The sequence below is a fragment of the Cibotium barometz genome, chromosome 2, assembly GCF_041138505.1.
Source record: "Cibotium barometz isolate CiBa-2024 chromosome 2, ASM4113850v1, whole genome shotgun sequence".
NCBI classification, from domain to species: domain Eukaryota; kingdom Viridiplantae; phylum Streptophyta; class Polypodiopsida; order Cyatheales; family Cibotiaceae; genus Cibotium; species Cibotium barometz.
Genome location: NC_141047.1, coordinates 32,995,572 through 33,020,823, shown reverse-complemented (window position 1 = coordinate 33,020,823; position 25,252 = coordinate 32,995,572). Strand labels below are relative to the sequence as shown.

At 40.0% G+C, this 25,252-nt stretch overlaps 1 protein-coding gene across 1 annotated transcript; it reads left to right on the top strand.

The window, feature by feature from the left end:
- The first annotated feature begins 403 nt into the window (after window positions 1-403).
- On the top strand, window positions 404-1,908 carry LOC147640959 (uncharacterized). Its single transcript, XM_086811371.1, has 4 exons — window positions 404-744; window positions 831-1,001; window positions 1,128-1,217; window positions 1,302-1,908. Exons 1-4 carry the CDS (start codon window positions 404-406, stop codon window positions 1,546-1,548), a joined length of 849 nt encoding a protein of 282 aa, XP_086667497.1. The 3' UTR covers window positions 1,549-1,908.
- Window positions 1,909-25,252: the final 23,344 nt, after the last annotated feature.

Below are 25,252 nucleotides of genomic sequence, written 5' to 3'. Positions count from 1 at the left end.
GATGGGCGTTCTGAAAGCCTCAAGATCAAGAAAATCAAGCAGTCCTTCCCGATTGTCCAAAACGCAGCCTAGACTCAGGCGTTTCGCAGAGCATTCGGCAGCCCTGCGAGAAATCAAAAAGTTTATGAAGCACCCGACAGCTGCTATTCCCAGATTGCCTTTCCAGAGGCTTGCCAGGAGAATTTGTGAGCAGAATGGAATTTTGTTTAGGTGGAAGGCATCGGCCTTGTTTTGCTTGCAAGAGGCCACAGAAGATTGGATGATCGAATTTTTTTTGGATAGTTACGTTCTTGCTGCCCACGCACACAGGGTGACAGTAATGGACAAGGATTTTTTCAGCCTAATAGCCCTTCGTTTCAGATACGATAAGTCACTTAGACCAGTTACGTTTACTGATGAACGAATGTTACAAATTTTGGAATATGTCCGGCCTGTACAAAAAGTGAGAATTGAAGAGGTGACCGAGGGAGGTCCAGATCATGAGCATCAGACTCGGGCAAATTTAATGACAAGCGCTCAAAGGGAACATCAAGCTGCAATGCTTGCATTGCAAACAAAAAGGGAAAATGTTCGAGCACTCCACGCCATGAATCGGGAGGCGCTGCAATTTTTGTTGCCGGAGTTCTATGTACCCTTTAATATTAGAGGGCATAGATGTTATTTCCCGATTCATGCTGAAGAAATCAACATTTTGTTTGATCCCAAAACTGAAGTCAACGACAAAGTGCTCAGATGTGTTTTAAGGTATACTCTTTTCTCTGTCCTCCCACAATTTTTCATTCTTGGCTCTTAAAGTTGATGCCTCACTCTTGATATGTTTCCTTGTGAAGTTTTGTTATTTCGCTATTGCCCGAGGATGTACAGCAACGAGTGTTCCAGATTGATTCACTGGTCTCAACACTGTTGGTAGAAGAGTCAGTTCCGTACCTCGATGTGCTGAACTGGTTTCGGGAGGTCCAGCTGGACGATGCCCGAGTATTTTTTTTGGCATATCATGAAAAGTGAGTTTGTCTCTCTCTCTCTCTCTCTCTCTCTCTCTCTCTCTCGCATGATGTTTATAGGAATCACCGTACACGAGTTATGTAGTGCTTCCTTTGGATTGAAACTAATAGAATTCTATTGTGCAGTTCCCATTGGAGTCTTCTACTAGTCGACGTGCAAGAAAATGTCATTTACCTTGCAAATTCGACATCTGGTGCCCATGGAAATGTTTTGCTGTAAGTAAAAATCATTAAGATACATATTATTGTTTGAGTTAGAAGTCCGGATTGATCAGGATAATGATTGGTCTCTGTTTACAGTGGAGTCAGGAAACTAATGGCAGCTTACGAGAGCCTCAGCATGGACATCGACACCCTGGATCGATCGACCATCCGTAGGGTTAGTGTCCCCAAACAAGAAGATGGCTACAGCTGTGGGTGGAGGGTTGCACTTAATGCAATGTTGCTGCTACGAAGCATTTTTCAGCTCCCTTCAGAGGATGTAAGCATTTTCAGCTCCCATACGCATTTGTGCGCCTGTTTATCTTCTTATATATTGTCATGTTGATCTTATTTATGTCTTGATGAATTGTGATGGCAGTTTCCATCAATGTCTCGCTACGTGGACCTAGACGTCCAAACGTTTAGGGAGGAAACGATTGCGAAATTGATCGAGGTCGCTGAAGTTATGCCTCCAGACGGGCCAGTGGACTTCATCCCGCCCAATCCACGAGGGGGGATAGGCCCCCCTGACCCTCTTACATGGGCTCCATACTTGGGAGAAGAGCCCTGGCTCCATCCTGAAGCCGATACCTATGGGTTCCAGCCATAAATAGTTTTTTCCTTCTTCCAACAAATGTACGTTCGTAAATATGCAGCTATACATGTATTGGAGGGAGAACATCAAATGTAAATACACTTATCATTTGAAAATCAGAGGATCAAATTTGCTACTGTGTTCCTTCACTGCTTGCTTTCTTACTTTAAGCCTTTTTTTGTGTACATAAAAATTCAATTGGGGAATTCTTGCCTTCATTACATTGTTTTAAACAATAAAGCATTACAAAAGCAATGTTCTGAATAGATAAGTTTATTGCATATGGAAAATACATTGTCACCGTATACATGGTCACATCATATATCTTCTAGTGCCTCCAATTCATGTGGGGCTGCAACATCTTTACAAATGATCTGATGCTCTCTTCTTTTACTTAGCTTCCGACCATCGAGCTTGAAGCAAAATTGATCTGGAGGATTCTGAATAGCTACTTCTAATTCCTTCCTAACATATTCGAGAGTCCAATTCTCTTCCACTTCCAATGTCAAAGATGGGTGACCCTATCGAATCATAACTATATCTATCAAGTAAGAGTGGCTGCCATCTCTTGTATCTTGGTCCATGCTTTCCCAGTTGTTGTTGATCCATCGCCACCTTCTATAAGTAAATGACATGCACAGATGTTGCCTGGCAATATAGTATCTGATTCCAAAATATCATTAGGATAATTTTTCGAGTATAATCAAATAAGCGTTGTAACTGTTTCACAAAAATACATTTTAATGTTTTAACACTCACCGAAATGCAATGTCGGAGGTGTTCAATCGACATTCGATCAAATCATCTCCCTTTGATGATTTCACTCTCCAACCTTTGTCAAACAAATGATCAAGCCAGACTTCATCTACATCTTTGCACACAAAAGTTGTTCTAGTTTTTCTCAATTGTTTACAATCAGAAAATAAATGAACAAAGCATGCAATTGGAACAAACAAACTTAAGTGCACATTTCTTGCACCAATGCTAGGCTTCATAGCACATTTAATATCATTAAACATTTTGGTCCTGTATGACTCTATCACTTCTGTGTCAAGCAATGGCCACTCCGGACTATCAAGTGCGGGCAACGGAATACGTTCCAACTTTCCATGTCGACTCGATTGAGTGGGCAAGGTATAAAATGAGTCATAGAAATATGTTCTACTTCTTGCGAGATCACTTGGTGCACGACCTTCATATTGAAGTTCCCCCACCTCACCATGTACGACATTCAAGAACCCCGTCAAGCATTGTGCAGGCTCCCACTCCTGAAGGTTGGATGGGTACAAATCTGTGTAAGGCAGAAAAATGTATATCAATCACCTTATTTGCTACGTTGAAATACAAAACACAAGCACTTACAATGTGGTCTGTGTCTTGGAAGTCCTTCCAATGGTCCCACGTTGATCTCTTTTTGCATGAATACATGCTGGATCAACACTTCTTTGACAGTTTTCCCTCCTGGTGCCATCTTAAAGTCAAGGATCCTTCCTTTCCAATGTTTGGCCAAGTCTTCAGATGCCTTTCCCTTCACTCGGTAGTGGCCTTGTTTTCCTGGCTGCATAGTGACCCAAGAGTACTTCCTGTATACTTGGGAAATCCATTCTTCGTTCTCGTCTTTTATGTTATACAACACAACAGATGAGATACTGCTCCTTGCTCGTTTCAGTCCACTTTCGGGTGCCATGATAGAATAACAGACGTATGAGAAAGAAGAAGTAGCAGAAAGTGGATGACTGGGCTAACCGCTTTTGTGGATCAAGGAGGGAGGATGAAATGAGGGACGGTGTGTTCTTTTTGGGAGCCAAAGATGTTTCAAGATTCAAAAGTGGAACCAAGTTGAGGGAATAACCGGGAGAATGTGTATCTATCTATTCCAAGCATTCAAGCTTCATTAGTTCTAGGGGTGGTGGAAAGAATTTTTTAGTGCTCCACGTCTAACACAGGAATGTGGAAAACATTCTTTTATTGTGTTAGTTTCTGACAAAAAAACGGTTTTAAATATTTTAAGACAAGGTGATGGTTTTTTTTAATATTTCATGAAGATAAGAGTTTCTCCACGTTTTGGGTGGGTTTGTACAGAGGTCCCACCACCGGTGAATCTCGTTCGTAGATTACATGTCACTCAATCTATGTGTCTATTATTATATTATTGTTGAAACAGCCCTCTTTTGAGTCCAGAATTTTCCTAATGACATCATTTTTCAAGCCTGCCCACGGAAAGCTCCTTCTTACGGCATTTAATGTTTTTGCATAGCCTGGGTGTCCTTACAGAGCAGGACTATCATGAGATTCATGGAGGATTAGTTTCTTTAAAGCAAGATCCTTAGCGATACATAGCCTGTGATTGAAGTAGAGGCTTCCTTCATGAGTGGAGTATCCCTTGATTAGATTCTTCTCTTTCTTTGAATTTCCCCCTTCTTCTACTAACTTCATCATTCTCTGATAATCTGGATCATGAGATGAGACTACTTCCACCTTGACTAGTACGGGATTATTTGGCATTGAAATTGCACTCAAGAAAGATTTGCGGTGGCTAAGTGCATCTGCTAACCACATTATCTTTCCTAGGGCAGAATTTGATGTCGAAGTCATATTCTTGTAGAATTTCAATCCATCTCCTTTGCCACATGTTGAGGTTAGGCTGGGTGAAGATCCACTTTAGACTTTTATGGTCAGTTATTGCAAAGACATGCATGATGGAACTTACTCTTTCATCATAGATGTAGTAATCCAATCACAAGGTCAAGACCCATTTTAGTAGTCAATCTAGAAAGCCATTGTCCATTGGCCTTTCTTAGAAAAGAGATCCAATTGATGTGTAGTGATGCACCAAGGGATTTCTATGTTGAGTTAGATGGTAGGGAAATTGAAAGCAAGAATGAAGCTTCCAAAACTTGCTCTGCTTGTATCAAACCACATATCCTAGAGATTTTGTAATCACCTTGAGATTGTAACCTTTCCATCTATAATAAAATTTCAAGAGTTATCTTTGGTCTATATGTTGTGTAAGCATTACTTATTTCTTCTTTTTTCATCTTTTTCTTTTTATTTGCTTTAATAGAAACCACGTCCTAGGAATCACTGCTCCTCTACATTGAAAATGTCAAGATTTCAACATTAAGCCATAATAGGATATTACTTACATACATTAATTTGAATTCTTCATATAGGTATTGTGGAGAACGAAAGAACCATTCCATTTAAAGGCATTACCATGAAGCAAGTTTTCTTGGTGCTACTAACTATATCATAGAGATCATTACAACATGGAGATAAAAAAAATCCTTGTTAACATCCGGCATGACAAAAATTTGTACATGCCGAGAGTAGTTGATACAAAGATCAATGACTTCTGAATATATTGAATTTACTGGCATTGCATCAGAAATGTGTTCTTAATATGTGAATTCTAGTTAACTAGGATGATGCAGAATATTATTGTTGGGTAGGGGAAGCTTGTTCTTGCTATGGGGGGGAGTAAGATTGCTCACAAGCATGCTCTGGATGTGCTTACTCCCACCAAGGGGATGATGAATCTCCAAGGTGGATCCACTCCCAGTTGATTGGTGTTTGCGGATACTACCATCGGTGGCATTGGTCTTGGCCATTTTGGAGGGGGCACAAATGCAAATGATACATTAGGCTCTCATTGCCCAATATTGTTGATTACATTTTCAAGTGTTGTGGCCCTGAATAATCATACATCCAAATCTGTATATTTTGCTAATCGTGGATTCTTGTTAAGGGGCCACAGCCCCCAACAGGGAAAATGCACACACGACTCTCAAAATAGCATACACAAAGATTTGAGATTGAGAGAGAGAGAAAACTGAAAACTAAAACTGATTATTCAACTTCCCATATCACACGATTACAACTGCTTGCATTTTATAGGCTTTATGTGACCGTTCCTATGACCCTAAATAACTCTTCAAATCTGAACCTTATGACACTTTTGATGACAACTAAAATGACATCATTGACGACACTTCTAATGACAACTTTGACGACAAATCTGATGACAACTCAAATGACAATTCTGATGACAACTTTGACGACACGTTTCATGACAACTCACATGACAATTCTGATGACAGTTTTATGACACTATAAATGACACTTTTCTGCACCCTTATACACTGGCACGCAAGAGGGAACATTTGCGTAGCAATTGAGAACCCACAAATTTCCTTGATTAGAAGTCAAGTGCCTTTGAAAATCTTGCTTTGGCATTGATTCACCAAAAGACTCCTCCATCAGCTTTTCCAAGATTGCGCTTCTTGCAGGCTTCGCGTCGCCAGGTAAGACATCCGATCTTCTCTTTGTCAGTATGCCTCCTTTTTGGAACACTCCATCCTTGCAAAAAGTCATCTTCTTGAATCCACTTCAAAAAGCTCCTCTTGATGTCGACACTTTGAAAAACTTCTGCTTCAAAAAATCCCCTCATGAAATGCTTAAACATGACTTCGCTTGATAAACACCCTTTCTTAAAAATAGACAAACTGATTCTTCTTCAATCTTCTGCACAGCCTGATTATGTCTAAATCAGATTTTGCCTCCTAAATCTGATTTCGCCTCCTGAATCTGATTTCGAAATAGCACCTGAATCTGATTTCGCCTCCTGAATTTGATTTTGAAACAGCACCTGAATCTGATTTCGCCTCCTGAATCTACAATAGTTCCTGAATCTGCAACACTTGCTTTGCATGCTCCTATTGTAGGCTCCATCCTAATCAACCATTGTGGTTGAAACCACCGTGAATCACCAGTGTTTACTGCTTATCACATCTTCCACAAACTTTAAGGGACTTCAGACTTTCTGACAAACTATTTGACAAACTAAATGACAACACCATTGACAACCAGATTGACAAAACACACTGCATCTTCATTGTCAAAATAACTGTCAACTATCTGATTACAAAAATTCCCCATATCTGCGAATCAAAAATCCGTCTTCCTCTATTTCGGATAACCACTACTACTTCGCCTACATTTCTAACTTCCATCCAGATTTCAAAAGACACTTCACACTACATCCGATTATGACAAATTGAAAGACAAAAAAGTAGACAAAAGTAGCATCTTATTTTCAGCCTTAAACAATTCTACATATACAAAAAATTACATATTTGCTATTAGTGAATGTCCAAGGAAATTGAGATATCATTAAAAGAAGAAGTGCATGCATACATTTCTAAGGGAAGTCCCAAAATTGAGTGCACAATAACATGGCACAATGAAATCCATCCTTGTGTTGTGGGACTCTACATCTAACGATCTCCGTTGCCTTTAAAATCTTCTCCTAGGTAAGGGCATCAATACTAGCTATTAACTTTCTAATAGATCTGCACACCATTTTCCAATTGTCAATAATCTCTCTCTCTCTCTCTCTCTCTCTCTCTCTCTCTCTCTCTCTCTCTCTTAGTAATAGAAAAAATGATTGTGTGGACTTATTGCCTCATGTTGCTATGAAATGTTGTAGTTGAATTGGCAAGATAACATCGCTTCGACTTAGTATCTATATAGAAATCAAACTCGAATGTGCACTACAAAAGTCAATAAATAGTATAGGACAATAAATTTAGTATCTATGTCAAAATACCAAAAGTAAAATTTAGGTCACATGAAACTTACTTTTCATGGTAGGCCATTACAAATATTTGGGCTTGGTCCAAAACTACATGCCTAAACCATGGATATACATCCACATAGGAAACCTTCTTTGAAACCAAAAGCGAGGATATAAGAGAATCCAAAACACATACCCTATGCTATGCTTCCCATGGGAGATTTGATAAAACCAAGCTGCATAGATAATTCACATCATATTACCTTGAGAAAACATAACACTTTAAATTAAAGTTTATCACATAGACATAACAGACCTTAAAGTAGCCTGCATAACTCTATTCGTTCTGATGACCTCCTTGTGCATTCTGGATGCACATAAAAAGGCAAGTATTGAGAAGTGTTTTGCAGGCAAAAGCCTCACAACAAAGGAGGGGCTTAAGTATCTCAAAGCTTTAACATTAGCATTATGCAATTCTAGAAAGGCAGCTTCTTTTGTTGCCCTTTCAATACTCTCCCTATTAGTCTCCCTTTTTCTGGCTTCGTTATTGGTCCTTTGTGCGTTGATCCATGTGTCACATGAATGATTAACCTTTGTCTTTTCAGTGATAATAACTCTTTCCCCTAGGGGAGGGATCTCCATAGGACACCTTTCATCTTCGTGTCAGTGAGGTTAACTGGCTTTAGAGTTTTGTCATACTTGAACCTAAGAAGACATAGCGAGTACATGTCCTTTGACACCACTTTCACTCTATGTCCATGGGTAGCTAGAATGTAGTTTTTTGAAAATACTTAATAAGCCAATCCTCGACAGCCTCCTCTATAAGCAACCCAGCGCCGGAACCCTACCAAGGCATACCAATGTGGTTCATTTCACAAATGGAACTGAGAAGTCACTAGAATGGGAGCTTTGAAATTTCTCTCTGCATGTGCCTTTGCACATTTTGTAGTTCACGTAGAATGGAGCTATGCTACTCGTACCTTTGAGTCCTCATTGACCAATGTGAGATATATTTTTTCCCCCGATGTAGCTTTCTAACCTATTTTAGGATTTTTCGATGAGGAGGCCCCCACGGTCCAATTTGTCTATGCCATCTGTAAACAAAATCAAATGGATGGATCAAATGACTAACCAAGAAAACTTTTTGGATAAAAATCACTACAAGGAAATAGATAGATATCCAACACATTCAATCACCCACATCGCGTTGTACTGAATTCACAATCAATAAAATAAAAGCATGCAAAATCGGTTTAAATGACTAACAAAGAAAACATTTTGGGTAAAAATCACTACAACGCGATAGCCAGACATCCAACACATTCAATCCCCCACATCGCGTTGTACTGAATTTACAATAAAAGAAACTCCAATCCATAAAATCAGCTTAAATTACTATCGCCCACACCGTGTTGTTTTGAATTCACTAAATAAAACAATTTTTAACCCCATTTATGGGTAGTTAACTAGGAAGACGGCTTTGATGGGCCCCACTAAATTTTCTTTGAAGAACGAGCCCGCTATACTCACATATGTGCCATTGAAAATTTGACATGCTTAGGGTTGTCCAATTGGGAAAAGATTTGATAACTTCATAATATACATGCTATAGGAGGTGTCTAGCTCTTTACAACACATACATGCTATCAAGAGGCTTCCTAATGCCAAATTAGAAAACTGCTCTTTTACTAGCTCAAAACTTACTATTTCTATTTTTAGCATCTTACACTTGTCCAAATGACTCAAGCCCTTAGTATTGGCTTCTATGTACTTGTTAGATGCCATTTATAAGATTTTACCCGATTTCATTAGTATTAAGGATAGTAAACTGCTAGGTGGGGAACATCTTTTTATCTATTTTGATGATTGACTAAAAATAGCATCTAAGCATATCCAATGTGAACAATACTGATATGTGGCATCTCCACACATTGGGGAACAATGTTTTGAAATCTCATGTGAATCTGACATGTGCAAGGATAGAACCACATATGCACTAATTTTAGACTCAATTTGCAAAATTTGGCTATCAATGTATGGTCTATTCAGATTACACATACCCGAAAGTGTCCAATGAAGTTGATATTTGGCACAAGGCTAGTTCAAGTTGATATAAAATCACATACTTAGCTACATCTAATTCTGATACTCTATTAAGGTATCCTTTCTACTAGGTGTGAACAACTTTTGTCTCTAGTCCATACACCATGTTGAAAGGTGTAAGTCCTATTGCATTCTTATACACTGTCTAGAATGCCCACAATGTTGAGTGTAGCTTTGTGTCCCAATTGGTCCTATTCTCATTCACTATCTTGATCAATATTCCCTTCAGGATTTTATTTGTGGATTCTAGTGTCCCATTTTCTTGTGGATAGTAGACTATTGATTTTTTACATATTATCATGTGCTCCTATGTTAGTTTCCTAATCACGTCATTAAGGAAATGGGCCCCTTATTCATTGAATATCTCAATTGGGCATCCAAATCTTGTCATTATGGTTTCATAGAGAAACTTCGCCATCGATGATGCCTTACAATCTTTCATGGCCTTGGCCTCTACCCATTTGGTGCAGTAATCCGTGGTGGCCACTAGGATGTATTTGTTTCCTTTTTTTTTGAGTTGCTGGATTGATGTTAGTGGGCTACCTAGATTCAAGTATGATGGGAATATGCATGTTTGTGAAGCCTGTCAAATTTGGAAAGCAGGCGAGGTTTGGGTTCCCTAGAGAAGGCAACATGAGTAGCAGGACACTTGAGATAGTACATAGCGATATATGGGGTCCTGCCCAAAACCCATCCATCAAAGGCAGTTTATATTATGTGACATTTATTGATGACTTTAGCAGAATGACATGGATATACTTTCTCAGAGAGAAAAGTGAAGTGTTGGGAAAGTTTATGGATTTCAAAGATTTTGTAGAGAAGCAATATGGCTATTGGATTAAATGTTTGAGGACAGATGGGGAAGGTGGTGAATACACCTCAAATGCTTTTGAGCATTTCTTGAGAAAGCATGGCATAAGAAGGCAATTGACTTGCAGGTATACACCTTAGCAAAATGGTGTGGCTGAGAGAAAGAATAGAGTCATATGTGAAGTGGCCAAGGCAATGCTCAATGAAAAGAGCATGCCAGATTATTATTGGGCAGAAGCATGTGCCACTGCAGTGTATATACTGAATAAGACACCCACAGCAGCGATACATGGAAGTACGCCAGAGATGCGGCTTACAGGTTTTAGACCAGACATTGGACACCTCAAAGTTTTTGGATGCATAGCTTATGTACATGTGCCTGACGAGAGAAGGAGGAAGTTGAATCCTAAGGCAGAGAAGTGTGTATTTGTTGGATATGCACAGGATCGTAAGGCATACAAATGTTACAATCCACAAACTAGGCAAGTGGTTATCTCACGAGATGTGGTGTTTGATGAACTTGCTAGTTGGTACAAAGCAAAGGATGAGGGTGTCATTGATTCACTTGATGCTGATGTTCATGTGAACTTGCCACAAGCAAGTTCTAGTTCTATTTCTATGTCTGGGCCAGCAGAGGCTGAGAGTAGCACTGTATGTCCATGGTCAGGACGCTTGAGGCATGAGTGTGAGCACTGGGAGTAGTGCTATGGATAAAGGAAAGAAGAAGGTTGAAGAAATTGGATGCATCAAATGGATGTGAAAAATGCATTTCTAAATGGTGATCTACAAGAAGAAGTTTATATGGGACAGCCAGAAGGTTATGTACACCCAAAGTATCCCACTCATGGATGCAAATTAAAAAAGGCATTATATGGTTTGCAACAAGCACCTCATGCTTGGAGTGATAAGATGAGCAGATATCTTATCTCCCTTGGATTTTAGGTTTCTACAGCAGATTCTTCACTTTATGTGAAGAAAATAGATCATGGGACTGTTTTACTTGTCGTCTATGTGGATGACTTGATTATCATAGGTGATCATGGTACACATGTGATGCATGTCAAGAAAGCATTGAGTGGACAGTTTGACATGAAAGACTTGGGTGAGTTGAGATACTTTCTTGGAATTGATCAAGGTACATGGTTAGTGCAATATATCCAACATATCCAATATGCATTGGATATGTTGGCAAAATATGGCATGACATGGTGTAAGCCTATGAGAGCACCTTTGGAGCAAAATGTGAAGTTACGGGCTGATTTTGGTGAGGAGTTGGATGATCCATCTATGTACAGGAAGATGGTTGGTAGTCTCATTTACATGACTATCACACACCCAGATTTGAGTTATGCAGTGGGGCTAGTAAGCCAATTTATGCAGAGCCCCAGAAAACCTCATTTGGATGCAGTGAGACGCATTATGCGATATGTAAAGACCACTGCACATTATGGTCTTCTTTATGAGCATGGTAAAGGCTTGGATATACATGGCTACACAGATGCTGATTGGGCAGGTAGCTCATACGACAAGATGTCTACTAGTGGTTATGCCTTTACACTTGGAAGTGCCGTGGTGAGTTAGAGTAGCAAGAAGCAACCTACAGTTGCTTTATCTAGTACCAGAGGCTGAATACAGGGTGCAGCCATTACTACTTGTGAAGTAGTATGGTTAAAGAATCTCTTGGCTAATTTGGGTGAGCCTATCGATGGAAAAGTTGTCATTCATTGTGACAACATGAGCAGTATACAGCTGGCCAAGAATCCAGTATTTCATGCGAGGACCAAACACATAGAGGTCCATTATCACTTTGTTAGAGAGAAGGTGCTGGATGGTATAGTTGATCTACAGTATGTGAAGACTGAAGAGCAGGTGGCTGACATCTTTACAAAGCCACTTAGCAGGGAGAAGTTTGAGTACTTCCGTACTATGTTGCGAGGACCAAACACATAGAGGTCCATTATCACTTTGTCATAGAGAAGGTGATGGATGGTACAGTTGATCTACAGTATGTGAAGACTGAAGAGCAGGTGGCTGACATCTTTACAAAGCCACTTAGCAGGGAGAAGTTTGAGTACTTCCGTACTATGTTGGGAGTACGTGGGATGAGCTTGAGGGGGAGTGTTGAGAGCTTTGATAGCCCAAGCTCATCTACATCTTCATTTATGGTAGTAGATCATGAGCTTAAGAGGGGCTGTTGAGATTCAAGCTCGATGTCAGTGTGTGTGCCAGCTATGCTATGTGCTGGCATGTTAGGTAGCAGCATGTGTGAGACATAAATGACCACGTCCAGCTGGTCATAGTGTGTGGACATTAGCTAGGGTTAGATGTGTGTGGACACTACTCATAGTGTGTCTTGTGTATTATGGATTATGGCTTTATGCATTGTGTGAGAAGGGAGATGGTTTCCCTCGATGGTTAGGTTTTGCAATATACATTAGGGTTTGCTCCTGTGTATGTGTCTCCTCTCCCTCTACCTATTTTTCAACAACTACTAGACTTGATTTCTAGAGGCAACACTTTTTTCCTCATCCATGCAAGGCACACCGCTGACCTAGTCATTTAGAATAGAGTTGCCCAAGAACCTATTTATCTAGCATAAGGCTTTCACTTAATCTGTTGGAAAGCTACCCGACTAATCGGGTCCACCCATAGGATGGTGCCATCGGGGCATTCCATCCTCCCAGTTTCCACCCTACTCATGCGACAATTTGTTTTCTAATTAATCCTACCACACTGTTTGACATAAATAAACATGTTCCTTAATTAAGGCCCTTTTCACAAGGTTTGTTAAAATAACCTTTTTACACACAATACAATCATGCCAAAGATAAGATATATATATATAAAGTTTACATATGAATCAATTCCATACAAGCCAAACTGGCTCTCTTATTCTTATATTGTCGATAATCTAGGATTTGGCCTTCCAGCCTCTACATGCTGAGCAAAACCCTACAGGACCATACACCTCATCATCCTCCACTGGCAAGGACTCAAGCTGGCCTGTCGCCCTCTCAGGCTCCATCGCTCAATCCTCCTGCCCCTCAAAGGGATGTCTGCACACTAGGGTGAGCTTATTCACCCACTAGCCTGGGCCCTCAGAACTAGGCAGCATCAGAATCTCTCGCCTCAATCGGCGAACCATATTTTCCCAATGGTGTGAGGGGTACATTGGGCCATTCCTGGGCTTTGCTAGTGATGCCGCCCGGCTACACAAGCACGGAACGAAGTTCGTGTTAAAGCCAGGAAAAACTTGCACTCTTTAAAGATAACAATTTCAATGCAATTTATTGAATACAACATCACATAATTTGTAACTTCATACAATTTTATGTCATTATTTTAAAAGGAAAAGATACACATTTATTAGCACTAATATAAAAAAATCTCTTCCGTCGGTGCCAACCATCTGCACACCACACTTTTGCAATAAAAACTTCCAAACTCAAGCATTTGCTCCCAAAAAAAAACACGTGCATATACCAGCTCACTGGAAAACCACTCAGCCTGTACATTTGCCAGGGCATTCAGGGCAAAGTTTATTCGCAAATCACGCATCCCATATGTACACAAGCACACAGGGACTTCTGCTAGCCCTCAGAATATCATGTACACTGTGGCACTTAATCCCATGCATCTGGATTTGCATTTAATGGCCTCACATGCATGGTTTCACACCATAGACGTGCCATGGCACGACATCCACCCCTTCTAAACCTGCACATCCTCCGGTATGTGCCAAGTCATCATTAGATCATCCTCTTCCTCTTCAACCATATCCATGCTATCACTATCAAGCCTCTCATCGTGAGTCTCCTGCAAATCAAAAGGATCACTGTCATGCCTTCTTTTAAACATCTTGATCCTTTTGCCTGCTACTACAAGATTCTTTATCTCTGTTCCATCAACCTCACATAGGGTATACGTGGCATTTCCATGCACATGCTTGACAATGTAAGGGCCAAACCATCTTTTTGCAAACTTCCTTTGCACGGTGAACTGGTTGTCAAGACTATTATCATACATTCGGACGGACCCAATCAACTTCTTCAATGGGTTTTGGCCGGAGTCTGTGTCTTCTATCAAATCTTTCTTTATTTTTCAACCTTGCACCTTTCAAACGAGCTTTAGCAAGCTCTACATCTTCAGACCTCCTCTCCAGCTACCTCATTCGCAATGCAAGGAGGTCTTCCCTGTTCAATTCTTCCACCTAGGGTAATACATTCCAAGTTGGGACTACTTCTTCAACTGGCATTACCGGCTTCTGACCATACATTAATTCTACAGGCATGTATCTTGTCACTGAGCTATGAGTTGTACAGTCAGCCCATAAAGCATATGGTAGCAGCCTTGGCCACTCCCGCATTCTTCCTCTGCATGCCTTAGCCAAAGCTTTAATGATTGGAGGATGTCCTCGCTCGCTTTTACCATTGCCCTCAGGGTTGTAAGCACATGTTAGGGCCAATTTGATGCCAATTCTAGAAAAGAATTCCCTTGCTTCTTCAGCATCTAGTTCACCCCTGTCAGCTGTTATTTTCCCAACACAACCATACCGGCAAATCACATCTTCCAAGATAAATTTGCATACTGTTTCTGTGCTCTTTGTTCTAAGAGCACGCCCTTCCACATAATTTGTCAGGTCTTCTCTTGCAAGTACTACATACCGTATTTGCCAGATTCCCAAGGGCATTGTAACTAGATCCACTACCCATTTGTAGTGCATGGCAGGTGGGTAGGTTGGTTGCAGGCCACCACATGTCGCACATTCGAGTACATTTGACATACCATGCATGTTTCCACATTTTGGGATACATCCTTGTACATTCCTTTCCACTAATATCTTTCCTTTATTTTGGTAAAGGTGGCCCACACACTTCGATGTCCAGCCCAGAGGCTCTCATGGAATTCTTTCATGAGCTTCCCTTGAGTCTCTTTATCACATATAACTCTCTGCGGCATAGCATTTCTCTGCTTAGGATGCTTCCTTACTGTTTAGAATCCTCTCTTCTAGCACCTTTTTGAGATCCGTTGCGTCTTCAATATCATATTGGAGTTTGTAGAGCGGACTTTTCCCTTTACCCTTCTCCTTCTCATGCTTCATCTTTGCTGGTGCTTCTTCCATTGATACTTCTTGTGGAGGCTGGTTTTGCGGCGGGGAGGCACATGTGATGGCCCAGGGTCCTTCTTTCCACTACCACGGGTGACCCTTTTTGATGGCCCTCCTTCCTCATTTTCCCTCTTACGCTTTTCCTCAACCTGTGCCTCATTATTCTGGCATTTTGTGAAAAGATGCAGGGGGGAAGAGAGCTTGAGCTCTTGCAAGCACACACACACACTCACAAAACCCTAATAGAGAACACACAAGGTGAGAGGCTGAAATCTTCTTCTTCTCTACTCAACACTCAACACACACCATATACAAGAATAAGAGTACACACACTATGAAAGGTACTCAACCAAATACATACACGGGTTCTCTATAGTGTGAACCCGACTAAATGAGCTAGCGCTATAACTATGCCAGTCTCTAGAATGGCTGTCACACAGCCTGTCATCCCACTGGCCGCATATCACCCACGATCTCACCAACCATGCCAGTGGTGTAAGTGTGGGGCCTATCCCCCAGGCGGGTCATCAGTGTCCACCGCCTCACTAGACGAGCTCGATATCTCAACATTTTGCAATATAGGCATGAACAGATAGAGAACCCACAGGTTCTTCCCAGCCAGTCTCAAGATGTATACAGTCTCCTGCCTCATGCAAAGCCTACTTAGACACCTTCTTTGACGCAATTAGCTCCATTGTTGATGGCCAAAAATCTTCATTCTCATAGTCTTCATCCTTCTCAGATTCGTGCTTTGATTGACTGGCCTTTAACCCATAGGTTGCTGCCTCAACCATAGAGATAGCATGGCTAGCAGCCATATCCTCAACTAGCTTTTTCATCCCTCCTTTCCCAAAGTTTGTGCTTAACGGAAGACCAGTCTCTGTAAGGTGGATTTTTCCATCTTTGAAAAATACAAGTTGGTTTCTGAGGGCTTCCTTATAGCTGGCACAGTCTTTTTTTGCATGTTCTGGGTCATCACACCATATACATCTGAATGTAAACCCTTCCTTGCTTTGAGGCTTTTGCATAGAAGCCTGCCTTAATGGTAGCCCTTTTTCCTCAATCCTGGACATCTTCAACTTTAGGTCTCGTATGCCTAATAAGCTCATCCATCGGCCCTTCTACCTTTGGGATTGCAACAGCAGGTTTTGGTAGATTCTCAGGGGTAACAGTTATAGGAGTTGCCGAGCTCATCACCATTTTATCCCTCCTTCGCTGCCGCTTTGCTAGTATGGTGACCGGATCCTCGACATCATTCCAATCATTCTTTAACCCCTGCTCCGTATCCTTATCCTCAAGGAGAATTTCCAATTTTTCTTGGAGATCTTTCCCAGCTGCTTGTAAGAAGAGCTTTGTTTTTTCCCTATCTAAGGTTGTGCGCTCTATCCTTGACAGCTGGGCATAGCGCTTCTCAAACTCTCTTAGCAACTCTGTGGCAGAAATTCCAATTTTGGATTTTGTAACCCACTCCAAGAAAGTTCGCTTGGTCACCCGCTCGGAATCCTCCATGAAATAATCATCCTTCAAAGCAAGCTTGAACTCCTCCCAATTTTGGCCACCATGTGCTGCCTGTAATCCTCTTATGTGCTCTCTTATTTCGGGAACACATACCAGCTCAAAGCTTCGAACCATATCCTCCTCAATCACCCTGTTTAGCTCCATTTCCTTTGTGTAATTGCACAGGTACTTTGTGATGTCTTTACCATAAAATTGATCCACCTTCTTCACAATTGACTGCAGTGCTTTAGTCGTGGAAATTTGCCCCCTCTCAGCCGCTTGCTGCTGTTGCATATACATAGTAAACATCTGAAACATTTGCATAACCCCAGGGTCAAAACGAACCCCTTGTCCCTCAAGATTCTCAGCCATAGCTTGCACTGTGTATTTCACCACTAACTCTCACCCTAGCAGTTTCACGTCGGGTTCACCAAAGCTATCGTGACGTGGGCGGTGTTGCTGGGCAAGTGCGAGACTTCTGGCTGTGAGAGTCGTTTCAAATCCTAGCAAGGAAACATAATATATATCTCTTCAAGGGGCACCACCAGCAAAAGCCCTTGCTCGAATCAAACCAAAGATGATCTTCCTTGTTTTTTGAGTATTAAGTCGAATGATGTAGATAGCCTCTCCATCCAAAGCCAAAGAAAAGGCTCCAACTTCACAACACATCAAAGATAATATCTTCTTGTAAACATCATGTGAATAGCCCCCACCCAGAGCAAACCACCAATGCTTTTCGTGTGAAAAAAAACTGACAGCCAACACCCAAATGGAAATGAGAAGAAGCAAGAAGGCTGTACTATTTTCTACTGCAAGGGAAAACTTAGAGATCAAGCAAGACCCCCCTTAGGTTTCTCTATTGCAAAAACCCTCAACAAGAGCAGCGTTAAAGACCCTCACACTGTTCCCTATGATGATTTTGTGTTACACCCTCAATTGAACACTATGTAAAGCTTTACAAGCTCACAGTCAGCATGATTCTCTCTTGTTTGAGTTTAGATTATCAACGCAACAGCATCTCTCCTCCTCAGTACTCACCAGCCCTCTCTGCAGCTGCACTCCAGAACTTACCAGGCGAATCAACACTTCATACAAGACGGCCACCTTCGAATCATCGCCTCTTCAGCTGCTGCACCTCTGCAAGGCGGTCTTCCACTCTCCTCGCCTCTGTCTGCTCATTGCCCAGTCACCGCCAAGGCCTCCATCTCAATTACGTAGCTCACACAAGGCGGCCACTCCAGCGCTAACCTGCAGAATCGCCTTCAGCTGCGCCTCTCCTCTGGTCTTTGCAGCGCCAGAAAGGCGTCTGTCTTCTACACTCGTCGCTACTCACGTACAAGGCCAAACCTTTCAACTGTCTTCTGCACCAGCTCGCCAGCCCTTGATACACGAGGCGGCAACTTCACCCCAGCGCCTTTGCAGACTCACGATCCCCCGGGTCTTCTTTTTTCCAGAGAGCCCGTCCTTTTGTTCGCTCTCTCCTTTTCGTTTTTTCTACCACCTTCTATGCCTTCGCCCTCTTCGAGATGTCTGTGCTGGCTGTGCTAGCAGCTACACAAAACCCCCACGTGGCTCTTTATAAGGTGGCCACATGTATTATATTTTATTATTTTTTTAAAGCTTCAAGGATGGTCACCACATTGCTAAAAGACCCCTCCTTCTCCTTATGCTTCGGATCATCATGCCGCGCCCACGACTTTCCAAAACCAGTGCCAGAGCTGCCCACAATCTCCCAGTCGGTGCCCTGCATTTGGCAACCATCCGCACACCACACTGTTGCAATAAAAACTTCCAAACTCAAGCATCTGCTCCCAAAAAAAAACACGTGCATATACCAGCTCACTGCAAAACCACTCAGTCTGTACATTTTCCAGGGCATTCAGGGCAAAGTTTATTTGCAAATCATGCATCCCATATGTACATAGGCATAGGGACTTCTACTAGCCCTCAGAATATCATGTACACTGTGGCACTTAATCCCATGCATCTGGATTTGCATTTAATGGCCTCACATGCATGGTTTTACACCATAGACGTGCCATGGCACGACAACGTTCCTGGCCACCAGAGCTCCATTGGCTACAAAAGATAGAGTATTTTATATGATAATGTTGGGTGGCAAGGCCACCAACTGGTACGCACAATATGGTCTGGAGTACTTCCATACATTTGAAGAAATGAAGAAGGCCTTCTTGAAAAGATTTAAGAAGGACAAGGCCATAATGGAGGTGCTAGAAAAGATGCATAGGTTGACACAAAAAAGAGGCCAACAGAAGACGATGTAGCTGAATTTTGAGGCAATGCTGATACCCCTGGATCAACCTAATCGTCTTTCCAACCATGCTAATCTGGTGGTTCATAAGAGGATTGAGGAAAAAGCTCCAAACGATAGCAGAGCAGACTCATACGACTTGGATGCCCTTACATTCAAACAAGTGGTGGTGGGGGCAAGAGCTATTAGAGTTAAAGGGATCCTAAAAAGTAAACAAGAAAAGAGTGCAACAATAAGAAGAAGAAGGAAAAAAGGAAGAAGAAGGAGGAAGAAACATCATATCAGATTTCAGAGAAGACACCTTAGAGTCAGACTTGAGTCAGGAGTTGGATGCCAAAGAGTAGAAGCCCCGAAAAAAGAAAGGCAGGAAGCACAGGTAGTAAATGTTTACGAAGAACTGAAGGCCACCTTGGCCAAGATTACTAGAGGACACACATGATCTAGACTTAGACCATAAATATAGTGCACAAGGTGTAATAGTCAAGGGATTATGAAAGAGGAGTGCTAGTTAAGAAACACAGCAAGCAGGTATGCACTATCTATGGGAGGAACAACCACAGTGCAAAGAGATGTTACTACAATACTCGGAACAAAAATCCAAGGGTGATGAAAAGGCGACAACAATAAGTTCCAACAATTAACCAGGTCGACATAGGACCTTGGGTCAACAGACCTTATGGAAGAGGAGGTGGAAGATTTGGACCACAAGGGAAGTGTGCTTTTACTGCAATGTGTTAGGTCATAGATAAAATGATTGCAGCATCTTTCAATGCCATTAGTAGTAGGAACTGCAAGAGGCAAGGCCACCAAGGGAGGAAAACCTGGCACGAGCTGATGCTTCTATGAACATGGTAAAAGTAGACCATGGCGTAGGAAAGAACACGAGAAACCACCAGAGGTGATGGCAATGACAAGATCACAAGGACTTGTCAAGATGCTCATAGGCAGGAATGCCGAGTTGGAATACAAAAAGAGGCCAGAATAGTGGACAGGGTAGCAAAGGGTCAGAGAACAAATCATCACATTAGTGTAGAGCACACAAGAGATGGTAAGGATAATGTAGGAAAGCCCACCCCTGGGAGAGCGTCTTGAGGAGAATCTTGATAGGAAAAACCTGGTCAAGAAAAGAGATAAGATTGGTGCAGGAAAGAAGCCGATGTTGAACTGCCAAACTGGAGCCAATTACAGCCCAGAGTAGTAGAAGTGTCTTGAGAGAAGAAAAGGAAGGAAATCTAGAAGGAATTCAGACCGAAAAACTAACAAAACAAGGAGAAGTCATGAATAGGAAAGGAAAGCAAAACAAAAAGAAGTAAGGATGTACAAAAACCAAGGCATGCCAAAACTGATAGTAGCAAAGAGTACAACCTATGGGAGGACCTTAACAAGATGAAATTGATCATCATGCTGGATCAAATGCTAAATCTAGTTCCCAATTATAGGAAAAAACTGCTTCAAGCCATAGTGCCAAAGGAGAATCTCATGTTGTAAGATTCCTCCCCAGCCTCTCAGGATGTCCAATATCTTTTCCTATAGTCAAAGCCCTCTTCAAAAATATAAAAGATCTTGTTTATACCTGTTTAGGTCTAGAGAGAGAAAATCTTCTAGAGAGACGTGATTCAATTATTAAATATTTTTGGATGAAAAAATATCTCATCTTATTAAAATAATTTTCCCTAACACAGAAGTTCAAAAAGATTTTCAGAAGGTGCATTAGAAATCAAGTATAATCTGTTCAAGAGGCCTTATACTAGGGGTCCAGATTTTTTTTTGAAATTTTAAATTCAGGTTCCTATAGACCAATAAGATTCATCCAAATGTAGGGAGAAGATAAATGGAAGAATAAAAGGAAAACCCCTTAAAAATGAGTAAATACTCACATAAGATGAAGAGTTGACTAAGGACAAGGTTAATAGTTAAAAAAGAGAGATATTTAGAAGAAATGATGCGTTTTTGACACCTCAGTATGGGGGAATTCCCCTCATGAAGGAGACGCCTATTTCACATGTGTGGGAGAGTTTTAAACTCCCAAATAATGAGATATTTTTATCTCTCCTTGTTTCAACTAGATCCAAAAAGTGAGCTAAACTGACCTAAAAATGGTCAAAATTTGACCAAACCGATCTGGAAAATTCTAGAATCAGTTTGCTTGGTTAGAGGCTCACTTTTTCCTATAAATAGAAGCCTTCCCCTTTTTTTAAGCTTAATAGTGTTTTTGCACTGTTACTCTACTTCTCCCCAGAGCCAAAAACTGTGAATTTACCCATAATTCATTAGTTTTTGACCTTTCCCTCTTCTAAAGATTGGTGGCCACTCTTGTTTCAAACAAGAGTAGATCCCTCAAACCATTAAGCCAAAGGAAAGCTCTCAAATTCTCCTTGTAATTTGGAGATTCTTCTCTTTTCTATTTCATTTTATGGTTTTTATTATTTTTGTCTTCTTTAAAGTGAATAATTATGTTAGGCCTCATTGAAAAGGCATTCCCCTCTCTTCTTTAGTAAATCCAACCCTTCTTTATCCTAGATGAATGATTAATGGATAGAATCAAGTTTTTCATAATGTTTTTCTTAAATAAATAGAAAATGTTTACATTAGAATGATTTAAATACTCTTGGTGAAATTCTAGTTGATTTTAGAGAGTTAAAATTTAAAAAATGGTCAGCCATACAAAGGAGGTTATGGCAAAATTTTCTAAAAATTGTGTAAAATAAGTTTTACCTTTTATTATTCAAAAAGAGTAATTCCCATCGTATATGTATTCTTAAAGTGTTATTTTTCATCCTAGGTATTGAAAAAAGAATACTAAAAATATTTTATTAAAAAAAGTGTTACTTTCTTTAGAATTAAATTCTATGCATAGAAGGAAGCATATTGAATTTTTTTTAATTATAAAAGTGTTATTTTCATCATAAATGGATTTCTATGCATAAATATATGAATAAAAGTTTTTTTTATATTAAAAGTGTGATTTTCATCATAAATGATTTATATGCATAAAAGAAATTCTTTTATATTAAAAGAGTGATTTTTATCATAAATGATTTTTATGTATAAATGGATGCATTAAAAAAATCTTTTATATAAAAGAGTGATTTTCATCAATTTTGATTTTATGCATAAATAGATGCATAAAGAATTTTATTTTTAATTCAAAAGAGTTATTTTAATCAATTTTAATTTTTATGCATAAATAGATGCATAAAGAATTTTATTTTAATTCCAAAGAGTTATTTTCATCAATTTTGACTTTATGCATAGAAAGATGCATAAAGAATTTTATTTTTAATTGAAAAGAGTTATTTTCATCAATTTTGATTTTATGCACAAATAGATGCATAAAGAATTTTATTTTTAATTGAAAAGAGTTATTTTCATCAATTTTGATTTTATGCATAAATAGATGCATAAAGAATTTTATTTTTAATTCAAAAGAGTTATTTTCATCAATTTTGATTTTATGCATAAATAGATGCATAAAGAATTTTGTTTTTATTCCAAAAGAGTTATTTTTATCAATTTTGATTTTATGCATAGAAAGAAGCATAAAGAATTTTTTTTAAATTCAAAAGAGTTATTTTCATCAATTTTGATTTTATGCATAAATAGATGCATAAAGAATTTTATCTTTAATTCAAAAGAGTTATTTTCATCAATTTTGACTTTATGCATAAATAGATGCATAAAGAATTTTATCTTTAATTCAAAAGAGTTATTTTCATCAATTTTGACTTTATGCATAGAAAGATGCATAAAAGATTTTTTTTATTTCAAAAGTATTATTTTCATTGAAATTGAATTTATGCATAAATAGATGCAAAGTTTTTTTTATTTTGAAAGTGTTATTCTAATTAAAATGGAATTTATGCATAGTAAAATGCATAAAAGGTTTATTTTTAAATTCGAAAGTGTTATTTTCCTTAAAGTTGAATTTATGCCTAAATAGATGCATAAAAGGATTTTTATAAAAGTGTTATTCCTACTAAAGTTGTCTTTATACCTAATTAGATGCGTAAAGAATCTTTATATCAAAAAATTAGAATTCTCTTACATTCTATAAATAGATGTGATGAGATGTGATAGGAATCAGATAGATGTAAATGGATGGATGGAAGTGATATGAATCAAATAAATGAAAATGTATGGATGTGGATGTGGATGTGAAAATGGATGTGGATGTGGATGTGGATGTGGATGTGGAAATGGATGTAGGAATGTAGATGTGGATGTGGATGTGGAAATGGATGTAGGAATGTAGATGTGGATGTGGAGGATGTATGAATGTGAATGGGGATGTGGATGTATGAATATGGATGTGGATATGGATGTATGAATGTGGATGTATGGATGTGGATGTGGATGTGGATGTATGAATGTGGATGTATGGATGTGGATGTGGATGTGGATGTATGAATGTGGATGTGGATGTATGGATGTGGATATGGATATGTGGAAGTGGAAGTATGGATGTGGATGTATGAATGCGGATGTGGAAGTGGATGTGTATGTGGAATAATGAATGCGAATGTGTATGTGAAATGATGTGACGTCGATATGAGAGTGAATGGACGAGATGTGATGACATGTGAATAAATGATATGTGATGTGAATAATTTGATGTGATGAGATGGAAAATGATGTGATTGGATGAGAATGAGTACACATATGTATGGAATGTGATTGGATGAGAATGATGTGATTGGATGAGAATGAGTACACATATGAATGGAATGTGGAATAAGTAATGTGGACTGATGAGAGATAATGTGGAAAGATGAGAGTTCATTAAAGAAACTGTATTTGTGATGACTGTTTTATGTCAAGAATGCCGGGAAAGCATTTTGACCGTCTTGTGATTAAGGTCGTGGAGACCTAACTGATAGAGTTGCAACGGAGAGTCAACGGAGGATGTCTCGCGTAGCATGGTCGACCGAGGTCTTGACCAGCCTTGATTCGATTTAAATGGTGAGCTTCCGGTAGGGTGGATGAGGAACCAAGGAAGCAGCCTATGAGTGAAGCGCTAGGTGACCTGCGAAGGATCCTAAAGGGTGTTGACCATATGGTGCTCGGGCTCTGGGTCACCGAAGATACCCACATGTGCATCGTGGAAGATATTGGAACAAGGAGTAAGAGTTGTTTTCTCAAACCGGGCATGGGTCTGGTTGATTGACCTTGTTGATCCTCAACGGATGAGTCCATGGCTCTTTTATATGGATCTGTTGGTTGATCTTACTAATATTCAATGGATTTTCCATCTTGATTTTTATAAGTGATTATATTGCCGGGTACTATGAGCTAAGAACTATTGAAAAGGCCCCTGAGTGGACAGGTGGTGAGCGTTCTGGTTGCCAATAATGCCATAGATACTCCGATGAAGGAATGATTGAAAATTAAGATTCAACTGGATATTTTGGAGGATTGTGATCAATGATACTATGATTTTATTAAATGATTGTTTTAAATATGATTGAATCTATGAAAAAGGCAATTTCATATTGGGTGTGTAAGTGACATGACTAATGTTAAATTTGCATGAATATCCGGCTAGGGGGCCTGGGAACTCTTTTCCCTGGTACCCGGGACAAAAGCTAACCAAAATTCTAAATTGGATCCTATCACTACAGTGGTTGGGTAGTTGGCTAACCCATGGGATTGGATGGGGTTAGACTGCACTGATGGATCCCTAAATCTGAGACTCAATTCTATTATGGTACGTTAGATAAAGTAAATCATGGTAAAAAATTGTTCTATGGAAAAGAATCAATGGCTGTGCCTCTCAATGGAGGGAAAAAGCGTTGATCGCTATGATCCAAGTGCAAGTTTCTTCCTTGATCTGACCAAGTGACTTTAGGTTCGGTCGGATCAGTTTCGTCAATAAAATGACCTTGACTACGTTAGAGTAAAATTTTATCCTGGAGGAATCCCATGTGCTTTCCGGGCAAGGGAAGTTTTTTCGAGTTCAGTTTGGGAAGAACCGAGGAATTAGTCACCTGTCTGGATATCCGTGGGGGGCGAGGCCCCGAGTGTGGGACCCTGCTCTATGCAAGATGTGCTACTTTCGCTGCTAGCACCCCGAATCCATTGCGCGGTGGGGACG